The 17462-nt window shown below is 40.6% G+C and overlaps 1 protein-coding gene across 1 annotated transcript in view; it reads right to left on the bottom strand.

Moving 5' to 3' along the window:
- Positions 1-17462, bottom strand: part of PRKCH (protein kinase C, eta) — a 326526-nt gene that overhangs the window by 71281 nt on the left and 237783 nt on the right. Inside the window, exon 10 of the mRNA XM_006891785.1 lies at positions 12325-12479. Within this exon, the coding sequence (XP_006891847.1) occupies positions 12325-12479 (155 nt within the window). The remainder of the gene's footprint in view (positions 1-12324; positions 12480-17462) is intronic.

The raw sequence follows: 17462 nt of genomic DNA, 5'->3' as shown, positions 1-17462 counted from the left end.
ATATCCTCCCACAACTCATCTGGCCTTCGTTCATTAGTGTTCAGAGCCTCAAATCTGTTCCTGAGATGGTTCTGAAATTCAAGTGGTATAGACTCAAGGTCATATTTTGGTTGCCTCGGATTTGGTTTAATTTTCCTCAGCTTTAGCTTGAATTTGCATATGAGTCAATCAGCTCCTGGCCTAGTTTTCACAGCTGATACTGAGCTTTACACTGGTAAAATCTGCTGTCAAGGACCTCTCCAGAGTACTGAGAAGCAAGAAAACAAATCAGTCTGTCTTGGAGAGGGTGTAACCAAGATTGTCCTTGGAGGCTAGGATTTTGAAGTCTATCTCACATACTTTGGGCATGTTGACAGGAGGGACCAGTCCTTGGAGAAGGACAGCATGCTTGGAAGAGTGGAAGGACAGCACAGGAGAGGAAGACCCCAGAAGAGATGAATGGATACAGTAGCTGGGGCAATGGAGGTAAGTGTGTTGGAGTCAGTGAGACTGGCTCAGGACAGGTTTTAGAGCCAATGTACATAGTGTCACTATGAGTCACAGGTGACTTGATGGCACATAACAATAACAATGCTACAAAGAAAATCAAGTTGGGCTGAGAGCATGAATGTAAGAAATAAGTTGCTTATACTGCTATATCATTTTAAAAGAGGTTTCCTATTTTTACTTTTATGAGATTTCAGTATAATGAACTCCCTGGAGGGAAGCTGTGCCCCATGGTAGAGATCGGAAAATAGAGCTTAAAATGATCTAACAAAGTCCCCAAAGTAAACACACAAGTCCTGCAAAAACCCAGTCTCAGAATTCTTTCAGCAGAAAGAATGAATGTTTCTTTACATCCAGCAAGTTTACTTTAAAATAAATTCTCTTTTTCTCCTCTTTTCTAATTCTAGAGTTTGTAATCATATTCTTAGGATATTTGTTATAAAGAATGCAAGACGTTAGTTGACTTTTTTTTTTTTTAACCCTAGAGGCAATTTAAGACAAATTTCTAACAGGTCCTGGTTCCCCAGAGTTCTGTCTTTGGCTTCCTGTTCATTTTAAGCACTCCTATTGGGTGATCTCACCCAGTCTGTGATCTGAACTAACAGCTCTGTGTTGATGGCTTCCACATACTTTGCTGTAGAATATCCTTTTCATAGGGCTTATGATTCTCCCACCTGCCTATTGGGCTTTGCCGCTGAAATGATGTTTCAGGTATCTAATACTCATTATCATACTCTTCTGCTTAGACTTCCACCTGAGTTTATGATCTCTCCTAGCACCACTACCTAAACACCTGAGATTACTCTTGAGTTTCTCTTTCATCCCTTAGATTAATCCATCATGTTTTCCTCTGCATTCTTACCATTCACTGTCTTAGTTCAAGTCCTCATTAACTTCTTATTAGTATGTTGCAACAGCCTCAAATTAAACTCTACCCCAATGTATACCATTCACTCTCCTTGAATGTAAATCTGGCCAGGTCACGTGAACTCCTAAAAACTCTTGGGAGAACCCTCCTTTACATGCTACATAATGCCTAAAATTCCTGGCATGGCATTTGGGTTTGCTGTCATTCCATCATATAATTGTTCTCTGTCCTTGATAACATCCTGATTTTCAGCTGAACCTGCAGTCGTGCAAAAGTTTCCCTCACAAGATACATGGCTGAGTTATGGTCTATTCTTTTAAATTATGTGAAATTTCAAAAAGGCTTCCCCTGAAAGGAAGCTGACTCAGTTAGGAGAAGTACCCTTTTGCCCTTTACACTGCCTGGAACTGGAGTTCAGCAATGACTTCTAGGGCTCCAACAACTACCTCTGGCCACGAGATGACCTTGAATGTGACGAAATGGAAAGGCTACAATTCTGAGTCACAGACAACTTCATAGTCTTCTTGCCTCCAGACTTTGTTTTGTTTTTTTTTTAAAATACGATAAAGTGGTTTTAGGCACCATCATTCACTGTTTCCTGAGATAGGCAACACTGAAAACCCCCAAGAGTTACGGAAATCTAACTTCTCCAGAATGTTCTTTCTCACGCTGCTTTCTGCCAACCTCTCTCCATCTGTAATCTTCCAGCATGCCTCCAAACCAGCTCCTGGACCATGAACATTCTTATAGTTCTGCCTCCCCACCTGCACATTCATTATGAATTCTCCTATCTCTGTGCTCACTCAAACCTGCCCTAAAACCTGAATATCCTCACCTCTGTTCAGCTTGGAACTTTCCACACTTGACACAGACAGGCATCATTGCTTCCAGGAAGAGTGTCTGAACCTTCCTTTTGGGCTAAGTGGCTATTTTCTGTGTTCCCATAGTGTCCTGGGTGCCAACTCCCCCACCTCCCAGAAGGAATATCAAGCGACGGATATCACATCTGCTCTTTTTGTGTCTCTACCTCCAAAGTCAATGCATGGCACAAAGTAGGAGCTCAGCAAGGATTTCTGGAATGCAACTGGGTTTTCTTCCTCATTAAGAAGGAAATAGCATCTATTGCCTATAGATATTTATTTAAATAGTAAGATAAAAGATTAATTTGTCATGCGGGCAGTAAATTGAGACAAACAGAACTTTTCTAATTGTAAAAGAATTCATTTCTGGAGGTAAAACAAATTGTAGGTTAGCCATCGTCATAAGAGAAACAAGTTCCTGTTTTGATATTTGAAACCTGATCCCCTCATGCGTAAAAGAGAACCTGGCAGTGTATGACCTTTGAGGTCTCAGCTGGCTCTAAGATTTTATAATTCCACTGTTGAATATAAACACTTTCACTTGACACAAGGAACTCACTGTGAAGGGATTGCCAATATGGCCAGTCGATCTTCTAAGTAACTTATTTTCAAGGAGTGCCCAGTGAGTCATAAAGTCATCAGGTGACAATGACCATACTGGAATAATAAAACGGCCATTGTAGGAAGCTTTTCTCCTGGAGTTCAGCCACACTGGTCTTCTTCACAAGTCCTTGAACTTAACATGCTCTCTCCTGGTACTGGGCCTATGTGCTTCTTGTTGTATTTGCATAGAATGGCTTTTCCTGCTAACTTCACCAGGCTACTCTGGCTTAAGAAACATTTCCTTAGGAAAAATATTTCGACTCTCCCTAACCAGGCCCAGTCATCTAATTAAAGGCTCACATTCACTGCATTTCATATCTTTCATTGGTAGCCCTGGTCACAGCTGTAATTTTCTGTTAGGATGATCATTTTAATGAAGCCCTTTTCCTGTGCTCCATCATAACCTTCCACAAGAGAACATTCAGGTTTTGCTCACTGTTGTATGTTTAACCCCTGCTCAGAGGGCTGATGCTCTGTGTAGGTTAGGTGACCACCAGAAGCTGAGAAAAGTAGAGGATCAGTTTCTTTCTAGGAAAAGAAAATGCTGTATCTGAGGGAAATATCAACCTGCTCTAATAAGAATAGAAAATCTTGATCACCTCATTGAAAAAGGATTTTAGTGGCCAGGGATGGAGCTAGGACACTGGCCACATTCTGATGACAATGAAAAGTGAATGAGACCATGATTTGATAGAGCAAAGCATGACAAGGACAACAACAGCTAAAAGAAGAGGAAATCTGAGTGTGGCTGAAAAGTTCAGAGGTCCCATAGCCGTCCTGGTCAGGGGCTCACAGGCAACATGGACGTAAAAGTTATTAAAGGGTTGAGTACTCCCTCTACCCCAAATGGCAAACACAACCTCAAGAAACAAAGACTACGTAAAAACAACGAATTAAAGTTCTGAGCTATCTGCAGCAAGCAGTTCAGGAGAGGGTAGTCCTACCACTACTCCTTAGAAAAGGTATGGGGTTACACTGCTACCAACAATAGGAAACCAGAGCTACCAACTTTGCCTTTTATGTTTTCTATTAACAAAATGGATATCATGAAAGTGTATACTGGAACCATACGTGTGACACAGAAAAGGCAGAAAGTATACAAACTAAAAACCTCAGTGACATCAAGTTAGAATCAACTCATAGGCTGTAAATCCCACATGGAAGTAGACTGCCCTATCTTGTTCCTGAGGAGCTGGTGGATTTGAACTGCCTACCTTCGGGTTGGCAGTGTATCTCTTTATTACTAGGTTACCAGAGCTTACTAAAAAGTCTACAGGTCCTCAAGAATGGTTGTAGTTACCAATCACTTTGATTCTGACTCATGGAAAATCCCGTATGTGCAAAGCAGAACTCCTTCATAGGGTTTCCCTGGTTGTGATCTTTTAGAAACAGATCTTTCTGGGTATGTCAGAACAAATTATTTCAGTCATACATATTTCTATATCGAGCAAAATAAGAATAATAAAAAAATAAAGAAGACAACTCTTCTCTTTAGAATGGGTACAACAAACATAAGCATCAGATTGACTGAATTCCAACATAAATAAAGCACTAATAATCCAGGATCCAAACAAAGGAATTCACAGACTCTGAAAGTCAGCTGATAAGAAATATTGGGAAGCAGGCAGATGGTGCCACAATTTTCAAGAAGCAGAGGTAGGTGGCAGAGTTTACTGTCTAAGACTGTAATGTCCATCACTGCCCTAGAACACAAATTAATTTGGAAACAGGTGATTTATAAATTCTTAGGACTAGGAAAGGATGCTCATCAGAAGGGACTTCATGCAAAGCTATGCCCAGCTAATTTCAGATCATACAGGTACCCAGAATCTCAGGCATCCTTGAGGAAAAAGAGTTAGAGGATAGTAGAATGAGTATAGATGAACCAACTCAGGTAGATTCAACAACAGTGCTCAAAGGCTACCTCAGCAGGCCTTGTGATGATGGGGGACTGCTAATCATCCAATTCTGAATTCTTAAAAAACAAAAACGTTAAGTTAGGTAAAGATTTCTCTTACAATCTATGAAGAGATGAATGGTAACTTATTTTACATGTTAACGTGCTATGTAAGCACATCAGTAAAAGCCAATACGTTAGGTTTTGCAATGAGCCTCTGTAAGGTAAACATTTACTCTCTGTGAGCCAGGAGTATGTATGAAAATGAGATCATGAAATGCCAAAGTAGGGAAATGGAGCGTTAGGAATAAACTTATTACCATGGGCCCAACATGCCAAGAATGGTCTAAGACACCAAGTGGTGGGCTAAGAAGTAAACGCTGAAAAGAGCTGTGTGGTCAAGCAACCCAGAACTTAAAGAGTGCCCTTTTATCAACTTTTCTTCACCCAATATACTTTTGATACTGAAGAAGTAAACGCTGAAAAGAGCTGTGTGGTCAAGCAACCCAGAACTTAAAGAGTGCCCTTTTATCAACTTTTCTTCACCCAATATACTTTTGATACCGTCTACACTTTGTCAAAAACAATATATCAGATTTGTACTCGTGTGATGATTTTGGGTTTGAAATGTCAATAATAGCTCAATTTTCCATGAATACAATTTATAGAATGTGACAGAAAATGGTGCCTGCAAAATCTGTGGGCAGATAAAGGTCCCTGGATGTCTGTCCTTTTGTTTGACTAACTTTTCTATAAGGCTTGACTAGGGCTACAAATACAATGTCACGTGTAAATTATTCATAAGCACTATCTGGGCAATCTCAGGAAGACAAAAAAAATAAACAGTGCTTATTTCCCTGGGAGACACCGCCTCCCTGACTGGTTATTTCCCAATTTACTCTCCTTGGTCTGTAGGCCATCACAGGCTCCAGACCTTATATCCAAAGGTAAAGGAGCAGAGTTTTCTCCAGATGTATCTCTAGATCAGGCTGTTCTTTCATGAAATGCAACAAATGCATCCGAGCTTCAGGGCCAGAAACAAAGTAAAAGCACGTAGACATAATTGGTCTGTTTCTCCTCTGACAATTCAGCCAATGGGGGATGGGGATCACATCAGAAGCAGTCCAAGACACCAGGTTCTACTCTAGTCCTATTTGATTGACAACGACCTGCAGATGGTGCCGTCTTTGTCACTTACTGGAAAAGAAACACGGCTCCTAAATAAAACCACAACCCACTCAACAGACAACTCTCTCAGGGGAGGTGACAGCCATCTTCGAGGAAGATAATTTTAACTCTGATAAGGGCTATGTGTGCATGACTAACGAGGCTCTTGGATGCTCTCAATTTCTAACTCGCCTCCCTGTATTCAATCCACACCACAGCATGAGCTGTGTCTTTTACTGTGTGTGAATCTCAAGGACTTGGCTTTCAAAGGCTTATCCTTAAGATTTTGCTCCCAGACCAGTACTCTGTATGGAATTAAATTATCCCATGGAAGTAAATCCACAGGATAAAAGTAGTATTCGAACTTATTCTAATTAAATATATGCTCTTTAAAGTTGGCCTGATCAGTTATGGTCTGATTCAGCTTGAAGAACAAATGAAAAGCAATTCTCAGAAGTGAGCCACAGATAGCAAGAACTGAAACAAAACTTCAGAAGATGTATACTGATGCCAATTTACCATAAACTATCAAGTTATGTAATATCTAGCCTCCGTATTTCAAGACAAATGAAGTAATATGAAAGATGATAGTATCCAATACTTTGGAAACAGGAACAGCATCAAATTCCTAAACCACATACTTCTAGAAACTATGAACTTTGAGAAATGACTATAGTTACAGAAAGGGTCAGGCCTTTTGTTGATAGGGTCGCTATGAGCCATGCTTGACTTGATGGCAATCAACAACTATCACCCAAGAAAAGAAAGCTAGTCTACTCCTTCTCAAATCATTGTAGAGTGCTTAATGGACCAAGGAAAGTCTTTGACTATTCAAGAAAGCCAGGGTTTAGGCATTAATGATTTTTCTCACACTGGCTCATTTTTACGAATGAAGACCCCCAAAGAAATGGATTGACCCAATGTCTGTGGCAATGGGCTCAGTGTGTCAAGGATGATAAGGATGGCGCAGGATAGGACAGGGTTCAGACTTGTTGTTTATGGAGTCACTATGAGTTCTACTGGACTCGATGGCACTTAACAACACTAACATCACCCTAAAAAATGAGCCTTGGTGGTGGTGTTGCTGGTGTTATGTGCCATCAAGTCAGAACCAACCCACAGCTGACCCTCGCGTAGGTTTTTAGAGGCAGCAAACTGCACAAGAGGAGACTGTCCATTCTTCTCCCACAGAGCAGCTACTGGATTCTAATCATATGCTTTTGGGATTGCAGTGCAGCTTTTTTACCAGTAAAAGCTTGACTTGGAAGCACAGTGCGTAACTGGGCTGTTAACTGAAAGCTTGGCAGTCTCAATCCACTGGCAACTCCACAGTAGAAAAATGAGCACGCTCTTCTTATAAAAACTTACAGTCTCAGAAACCTGATGGAGGGTCACTATAATTTAGAACTAATTCAGCAGGAGGTTTTATCCACCTCCCCACCAAAAAAGAGCCCTGTTGTCACAGTACAGAATGTATCAGGCTGTTAACTGAAATGTCAACATCTGAAACCAACAGTTGCTCTGTGGGAGACAGATAAAAAACTTCCTTCTATAAAGGTTTATAAGCTTAGAAACAGACTCATCTAAACAGAGAAGATGATATTACTGTTATATTATTAACAATAATATTATTTAAAGGAGAAACAAACATAAAGTGTGAGATAGATAGCATGTACTCACTTTAGCTCCTCTTAATCCTTATGGACTCTGCGGGCAGAATACTGAACGATCTAGGAAGCATCAAAAGAAGATGGAAGGAGTACACTGGCTGATGCAGAAGAATTTCATGAAACAATTTATGACCAAGAGGCAATGATGATGAAGGAGGAAGTTCAAGTTGCTCTGAAGGAGTTAGCAATAAAAGGCCCCAAGAATAGATGGAATATCACTTGACATAGTTCAGGAGTGGCATCCACTTCCTCAACAACTTGCCTCTGGAAACTCTATGATCTTTCATAAATGTTGATAGTTGTAGAGGGGCTTCAGGCCTTTTGTTCATACGGTTGCTATGAGTCGTGCTCAACTCGAAGGCAAATGACGACAACAACAACAACAACAACAACAACAAAAGCCCTGGATGTGCTTACCATGCTGTATCAAGCAATCTGGAGGATAACTATCTGGCCAACTGACTGGAAGAGATCCCTACTTATTCCAATCCCTTAAAAAGGTGATCCCATAGAGTGTGAAAATTATCAAACAGTATCACTAATATCACACACAAGCAAAATCCTGCTGAATATTATTAAAAAAATGACAGAGAACTACTAGAAAGGCAAGCTGCATTTTAGAAGAGGCCATGATACTAGGGAAATCACAGCCAATGTCAGATGGATCTTGGTTGAAAGCTAAGAATACCAGAGGGCTGTCTATCTGTGTGTCATTGACTATGCAATAGAATTTGACTATGCGGATCAAAACAAATTGAGGCTAACTCTGAGAAGAACAGGAATCACATAACACCTGATTGTGTTCATGTGAAATCTATACCTGGACTAGGAAGCAGTCATCAAAAAACAGCATGGAAATACTGCATGGTTCAAAATCAAGAAAGAAGTGTGTTACGGATGCATCCTGTCTCCGTATCTTTTAAATCTCTATGTGGAACAGATTATTCAAGAGGCTGGACTTTAAAAGGAGGAATATGGCATCGGGATTGGAGGAAGATTCAACAACCTGCATTATGCAGATGACACAACCTTGCTTGTTAAACTGAGGAGGACCTGCATTGTTTGCTGTAGGTCAAGGACTATGTTCTCTAATATGCTCTATAAAAAACTCAGTATCAAGAAAACAAAGATTCTCACCACTGGGCCAACTGGCAGCATCATGATAGATAAAGGAGAGATTTCAATTTCAGCTTACTTGGTTCCACAATTGACACCCCTTCGGACCAGCAGTCAGGAAATCAAAAGATGAACTGCACTGGGAAAATGTGCGGTCAGAGACCTATCCAGAGTGCTAAAGAGCAATGATGTCAGTCTAGAGACCAAGATGCACCTGATCCAGGCCATGCTATTCACAATTACTTGCTACACATCAGAAAGCCAGACAATGAATAAGGATGACAGACGAAGAATTCATGCCTTTGAGTTGCAGTGCTGGAGAAGAGTACATACCACAGACTGCTAAAAAAATGGACAGGTTTGTTCTGGAGGAAGTGAAGCTAACTTTCTCTTTGGAGACTAGAATTTTGAAGCTGTCTAACATATTTTGGGCATGCTGCCAGTAGGAACCAGTCCTTGGAGAAGGTCATCATACTTGGGAGACTGACACAGTAACTGAGATAATAAAGGTAGGTATGTTGGAGACAGTGAGACTGGCTCAGGATACGGCAGGGTTCAGAGCAATTGTACCTAGTATCACTATGAGTTGAATTGACTCTAAGGCATATAACAATACCAACAACAGTGCTATTAATGTGATTTACAACACAAGTTTTTATTCAGTAGTGAAGTTACAAAACTTCACTTCAGTTGGGAAAACTCTTTTTGGGTAAGCAGAACAAAAGTGGATGAATAAACTATGGAGAAAAGAGCAGAGTGGGATCTCCTTATCCAGAATTTAATAGTACCAGCAACGATGTGAGAAATTGCACCAGCCACAAATTGTGCTGGGATAGGACAGGAGAGAAAGAGAAGAAAAAAAAAATCTCTTGACAAAGCTACTTGGTAAAGGAAGCTTAAATTCCAGGTCATCTAAAGCATCCTTGAAGTATCATCTTTGTTTTTAGCAACTTTTTAAAACAAAATTTTATTATTATTAATTTTCATGAAAGTTCACAGAGATTGAGGATTTCCATTCATTCATTGTTGCTATTTTCTCCCTGTCCAACCCTCCCTCTCCCCAATTCACTCTTCTCTCTAAAAGTAAAAGTCTTTCGTTGTTATACAATCCCTACCCCCAGGTCAACTCCACTATGCAGCCTTCATTCTGGACTCCTGTCATGACAATAATATCTAATCACATATCCCTTTTATACAGTTTTCTGCCTCATCTGTTTCAATGTAGTATATATTACCCTATTTTTCTCAGTCTCCTCCCAGCCCCGAGGTCAGTCCTGTTTTACAACAGTGGCACCATACAATATTTGTCCATTTGTGACTAAGATATTTCACTCAGCATAATGTCCTCCAGGGTCACCCATTTTGAATAATATTGCATGAGTTCCTTGTTTTTTAAAGCAGCATAGTATTGCATTGTGTGAATATACCACAGCTTCTCTATCCATTCATTTGTTGATGGGCACTTAGGTTGTTTCCAACACCCTGCTATTGTGAACAAAGCCTCGATAAACATGGGTGTGCATATATTTGCTTGGATGTCAAGTTATGGTCTCTTTAGGGTATATTCCCAGCAGTAGTGGAATTCCTGGGTCAAATGGTATCTCTATTTGCAACTTTTTGAGAAAACGCCATACTGTCTTCCACAGTGGTTGCATCATTTTACACTCCCACCAACAGTGAATAAGGGTTCCAGTTTCTCCACAACCTCGCCAGCATGTGTTGCTTGCTGTTTTGCTAAATTTTGCTATTCTGACTGGGGTGAGATGATATCTCATAGTTGTTTTGATTTGCATCTCTGTTAGAGCTAGGGATTTTGAACATTTCTTCATGTGTTTGTTAGCCATCTGAATGTCGTCTTTGGTGAAACGTCTGTTCATTTCCTGTGCCCAGTTTTCAATTGGATTGTTTACATTTATCTTGTTGCAGTGCTCAAGTTGTTGTTGTTGTTGTTATGTGCCGTCGAGTCGCCTGCAACTCATAGCGACCCTATGTACAACAGCCCTAAACTCCGCTCTGTCCTGTGCCAATCGCACTGTCACTGACACTCCCATCCCAATTATCCCAGTCACTGAATCAATCCACCTCACAGAGGGCCTTCCTCTCCTGCGCCGTCCCTCCACCCTCCCAAGCATGATGTCCCTCTCCAAGGACCGGTCTCTCCTCACTACATGTCCAAAGTAAGTTAGACGGAGCCTCAGAATCCTTGCCTCCAAGGAGCCACCCGGTTTAACCCTCTCCAGGACAAATCTATTTGTTTTCCTCAAGTATTTTATAAATTCTAGATATAAGCCCCTTATCTGACATGTCATTACTAAATACTTTTTCCCAGTCTGTGGTTTCCCTTTTTACCCTGTTAGAGAAGTTTTTGGATGTGCATTGTTTTCAACAATTTTAAGAGGTCTTTTCCAGACCTGCCCAATAAATAATTTTTATTTTTTTGCTTCTATGTGCACTGACTGTTGGATCCAAGAAAAAACAAAATCTTTGACAATATTTATTTATCATATTGCAATATTTTCTCAGTTCATACATGTTCACTGAGAATTAACTAAATGAAATTTCTTTATACTTCGTGTTATACCTCTCCTGCCTTCCCATTTTTTTCTGGCACTATCTACTAGACTGAATGGGTTCTTACTGTTCTCACTCTTTTTGTCCTGTTCTGACTTCCATGGTACTTAAGAATATCCACTTTTCAAAGAATCTCTTCTACTTAAAAGACAATAAGAATAGCATTACTTATGTTGAATCTTGAGATGTAACACCGTGTGGGCCATGACACAGAATCAACTGATATTTGGAAGATTACAAATGGAAAATAGCAGGACATTGCTCACTGGCAGTTCCCTTAGTTCCTTCACTGGCAAACTGCGTCCATCTGACCTTGCTGCTTGCTTCTTACAACTACTTACAGCAATGGTGGAAGGTGAAGGTAACTCAATGGTAAAGCTCATTTTTCCTAGAAAGATGACCCAGGTTCAACCCCTAGCCAATGTGTTTAATATACAACCACTATCAATCTGTCACTGGAAGCTTGCACATTGCTGTGATGCTAAAAAAGAGTCTGAGTGGGCCTCCAGAATAAATATGGCCAAAAAGAAAGGCCCTCTGATCTACTTCCAAAACTCAACCAATGAAAACCCTATGTATCACAATGGTCCAATGCATAACTAGTGATGGGATTGCAGAAGCAATTTGGTTCCACTGTACACTGAGTTACCACTGAGTTACCAGTGTCAAGGGTAAAAGCTGGGAGTGCTAACAAAAACAGAGCAGTGGTTACCACATTTTACTGATTAGATGTGTACTCTAAAAACTAAAGGAGCCACAACTAACGGACTTTAAATGTTGAAACAGAGAAAAGAAACAGTGTTCAGCAGAGTAAAAGATTCCACCAGTCTTAGTTGAATAAACTCACCAACAATCTCTTGTGAGCCTCTCAGGTCTATCTGACAAATATCAAATGTGTCAAGTTTTAGTATGAAGACAGTATTCTTTGCTGTTTCTCCTTTACAGTCCAATGAATAATTAGAGCCATTGGGAATTCAATGTCAAAAGTTACATGATATCATGAGAAATGGAAGGATGGACAAGCAAAGAGAAATGCGAAGAATGAATTACAATGGTGGGAAGGGTGTGCCGGTAGTCTCATCTCACCTGTAGATGATTCCTTTGTCGTGTAAGAACATGAGCGCAGAGATGATTTCTGCAGCATAGAACCGAGCACGGGCTTCATCAAAGCGACGTGATTTCTGAATGTGGAACATCAGGTCGCCTCCATTCACAAACTCCATTACGAAAAACAGACGGTCCTGAAGACAAATACAAGAAACACTTAATGTGGTACAGAACACCCTAGAGTTCATCCAGAATGATATTATCTTGGGATATGGTTTGGGGAGAGGACACTGGTAACTGGAAATAAGCAAGGAATGACATGTGCTGATAGCAAACCAGAGTGCAATGTGATGGGTCCTACTGGGATTAGATCCCTCAGGTGAGGGTACCACTTGCATTTCCTTTAAGTAATTCCATATAGTCTAGAATTTCTACATTAAATAAACAGAGAAGGCATTAGAATGTTTTCGTTCTAGCTCTGTACTTGAAAGATCATGTAATCTTAAGCTTCCTACATGGTAAAAATCATTAACAGACTTGGCCACTTGTCAAAAGGATCAAAGTTTGAGTTTATCCAAAGTTGCCTTGGAATAAAGTCCTGGTGATCTGTGTTTGAAAAACCAGTCACTGGAAATCCTGCAAAGCACACTTCTACTTCTACTACACGGGAAAATCACTGTAAGTCAGAGCTGACTTCAGGACTTTATCCTGAGCATAACTTTGGACATTTACTATTTGTGGTGCTGTCGAGTCAACTATGATTCATAGTGATCCTATGAACAACAGATCTGAACCATGTCCTATGATGCCCCATCACTGTCATCATGCTCAACCTCACTGTGGTAGTCACTGTGCCAGCCTATGAATAGTGACTTGGGAACAATGATTTTATCCTTCCTCAAAGTCTGAAATCACTGGAATTTAAAAAAAAAAAAAAAGTCAAGGATGTACATAAAATCATAAGAGAGCAACTCCAATGGGAAGACACATAGCTTTCTTCTGGAACATGTAGGGTTAATCAAAGAAAATAAAGTAGCTAACAAATACTAGCTAAACAAATAACTCTCCCAAGAATGAGGAGAACAAATCAGAAAAATGTCAACCTCTTAGAAGAGCCAAAAAGAAATCTAATGACAACCCAAGAGTAGTCTTCACATTAGAAATTTTATCCATTCCATCAAAGACATTTTTGATGAAACACACCAGCCAGAAGTGGGGATTAGATGAGAGAGATTTGGTCTTAAACTCACATGTGAAGTGAACTCTTCAGAAACTCATCTTCATAGTGTGAGAAATCATATGCAAGTCTGAGTAAAGTGCTGTGGAAACTAGGATTGCTTACTGAAAGGAGTATGCATTTCAATTGAACAGTAACATCACTCTTTCTATGTATATGAATGAAACATAATGTAAAGAAATTATTATATGAAAACCAACAAAATATTAAAAGAAAGAAAAAGAGAAATCACTGCGATTTCCAAGGTAAAACACCTCATCTGGAGAACTGGTGAGATCAATGGATTTCCTCACTCCCTCTCACAAATGTTTACAAAGTCTCTGGAAAGCCAGGTGTTGAATTAGGTGCTAGGGACCCAAGAGAGATAAAAGAGAGAATAAACACAGCCTCTGCCCATATGGAGCCTTGTTGGAAACACATTATTTAAAATAAGTACAGCCAAATAAACAAGCACATTCCCAAATGCTGATAAGTTCTGAGAAGGGAAAGTAGAGGATGCAATCCCATCTGGTCACCTGCTTCTGGGAGTTCAGCAACATCTCCAAGCAAGTGACACACGAGCTGAGGCATGCAGCATATGCATAATCTATTGGGGGTACCCAATTACCCTTCCTTGCTTTTTGGGGGGGGACTGGGGGTATTTTGTGAAGAAAGTTGTATTTTACCAAAATCCATTGCTGCTTGTAGTTTTAAATGCCACCAGCCTTGCTGGGAATGTTGCCATACATTCACAGCTAAACAGTGGACAACAGACAGTGGTTGCATCAGAGAGTAAAACTTAACTGACTACTGTCTGTCTTAATGTCATAACTGGAAGGAAAATCCCCTGCATTTTACTAAACATCTTTATAATAAGCAACAAGAATGTAAGAACAGATGAAACCAAAAGTCATACACATACAGTAAAATGAAAAAACCTCTTCATAAATTTGAATGACGAATGAATATATGCCACTGGTGGTCTAGTAACAAGAAACTGCACTATAATCTCAAAGTCGTGCGGTTTGAGTTCACCAGTTGTTTCATGAGAGGAGGATGGGCAATCTCCTCCCGTGTGATTAACTGTCTCTGAAAACCTGCTGTAGGGTCTCCTATGGGTCACTTCTGACTCGACAGTACACAACCACATATTTAGATGATGTTCTCCAACATATATTTATGGAATATATCCATATACACTCACATATGCAGGTGTGTGTGTGTGTATATATATGTATATATAGAACCAAAAATATGTATGTGTATATGTATAGATGTGTGTATGTATACATCTGTATATATAGAGATACACATATTTTGGGGTGTTCCCCCCCTGAAGCTGTATGCCTACTAATCTGTATGCAAGTTGCTGTTGAGTCCACACCAATTAACTCCATGGCGAGATCAAGTATGTAAGAGTAGAACTATGTCCTATAGGGCTTTTAGAGGTTGATTTTTCAGAAGTAGTTTACTAGGTCTTTCTCCTAAGGTACTTCTGGGTGGATCTGAACCTTTAACCTTTGATTAGCACATAAGTGTGTTATCTTTGGATACCAGCCAAGCAGCCCTTGTACCCAGTCATTTGAGTCTATGACTGACCAGTAACGAGGCAGGATTGGTGGGATGATCTGAGCCTCAGCTGCTCTGCATTTTCTACCTGTGAAGGACTAAAGTGGAACAATAGAGGGAGTGGAGGGAAATGCATGCCAAAGCTGCACCTGCCCAGGAAACACGGGGTGTAGCCTCATTTGAAGGGGTGGTCATGGAGGCGCTTGATAGAGGGCAAGGTAGAAAAGTCACCCCAAACCATCCCTGGAAAATACCATTAGTTCTTACACCGTTAAAAACCAGTCTGCTCATCTTTTTAATGGCTATGGCTGAGTAACACAAGTTCCAATTGCTCCAGATAGCTGATTACTGGAACTGGGTCAGTAGGTAAGCTATTCTTTAGGTTGATGTAAGTTAGTGTTGCTGGCTAGAGTGTAGAAGGTAACAGGCATCAAGAAGACAAGGGAATTACAAGGGACATTGCTTCCATTTGTAGTTCATGTTCTGTCTCTCTCTCTCTCTCTCTCTCACACACACACACACACACACACACACACACACACACGGCCCCATCTCCCATTCTCACAGCCAAACCCTGGGCTAATCTTCAGAACTGGAAGGAATACTCCCCTGGAGACTTGCTCTGTCTCCCGTTTCTTTTCCCTGCTCACAGCTTTCCGAAACGCCCAGAGCCAGGGACTGACTCAGGCACTTCTACTAAACTGCAAGGGGATCATAAGCTCCACAATTCAGAAAATATGGGATCCATTGCTACTTGCAACTTTTACAGCAAGCAGAAAAGGAAATAAGCCACCAAAATACACTGATGTTTTAATGCCAAGTACTGATGCATCTCATCAAAGATTTGCAATAACAGCCCCATGCAGTGGTGGTGGAGTTAGGTGTCACCGAGTCCATCTGAATCACAGCTACCCCAGAACAACAGATCTGAACCTTGCCCTGTCCTGCAACCCTCACGATCTCTGACAGGAGCCTGAGCTCACTGTTCCCATCCCTATGTCAATCCATCACATTGAGGGTCAAATTCTTGTTTTTGTTAAGTGCAATTTGACTCTGCCTCATAATAACCTATGTTGAACACAGCCCTGCATTTTGGTGCCATTCTCTCCAAACTCTGCAGCTCATAAACCCACTGTTGCAGCGGCTTTGTGAATCTATCTCATCATCACACTCACACATAAAAATATGTTTATAATTAGCCACACTTTTTTGCTGTGAGGAAATTCTTTTTTTTATGTTTTTCTGTTTTCCCTATTTTCAGATGTCTGTTGCAGAAAGAGAAAGGATTTGGCAGTTGTTTCTCCAAGGACTGTCTGCAGAGGAGGAGAAAAATGGTAAAAATCTGCAATGCCTAGCAAATAAGATTCCCTCGTTAAGTGCAGAGCGCAGGGCGAGGGAGTGAGGGTCATCATCTCCAGTAAAACTTTATTAAGCACATCTTCAGCTGATGCTTCTAGCAAGTAGTCCTATGCTGCTGGTGGAGACATCTTCAGCTAAAAAAAGATGAGAAGAAAGTCTAGCAATTCATCTAGCAATTAATGTAAGTCCTGAAATGGACTTAGGCAAGCTTTTCCTTTCCTCTGCTGTAGTACTGAAGAGCAATGGTGTCTCTCTGGAGACTAAGGTGCTTCTGATACAGGCCATGGTCTTTGCTATCACTTGTTATGCATCAGAGAGTTGGACAATGACCAAGCAGGATAGAAGGAGAATTGATGCCTTTGAGTTTTAGTGCTGGAGAAGAGTATTGAGGGTACCATGGACTGCTAGGAAAACAAACAGATTCATACTGGACAGGGTTAAACCGGGCAGCTCCTTGGAGGCAAGGATTCTGAGGCTCTGTCTAACATACTTCGGACATGTTGTAAGGAGAGACTGGTCCTTGGAGAGGGACATCATGCTTGGTAGGGTGGAGGGACAGCATAAGAGGGGAAGGCCCTCTATGAGGTGGATTGATTCAGTGACTGGGGCAATCGAGATGGGAGTGTCAGAGACAGTGTGATTGGCACAGGACAGATCAGGGTTTAGGGCTGTTGTACATAGGGTCGCTATGAGTCGCAAGAGAATTGACAGCACATAACAAGAACAACAACAGTTGTAGTAATGGGAATGAGTTTTCAATTGTGTTAAGAAATATACTACTTCCCTGATCATTTGGGAAATCATGGATTTAAGTTACTTTACTTTCCCCCAAATATTATCTTGTGACACCACTAATTTTTTTATGGTAAACTTATCAATAATTTGAGTTTAAAAATATCACAAGAGTGGCTGTGAGGAATGGTTCCAGTTATAACCAGTGATGCAGACATGCACGGGGGGGTCACATATACCCACATGGCTGCAATGTTGGCTTTCAGTTGTGAAATCTGCAGTGACATTTCTTTTTTTTTTT

The sequence above is a fragment of the Elephantulus edwardii genome, unplaced genomic scaffold (genome assembly GCF_000299155.1).
Source record: "Elephantulus edwardii isolate Elephantulus edwardi_28Jun2011 unplaced genomic scaffold, EleEdw1.0 scaffold00104, whole genome shotgun sequence".
NCBI lineage: Eukaryota > Metazoa > Chordata > Mammalia > Macroscelidea > Macroscelididae > Elephantulus > Elephantulus edwardii.
The sequence above is the reverse complement of the archived record's forward strand: the minus strand, read 5'-3'. Positions and strand labels throughout refer to the sequence as shown.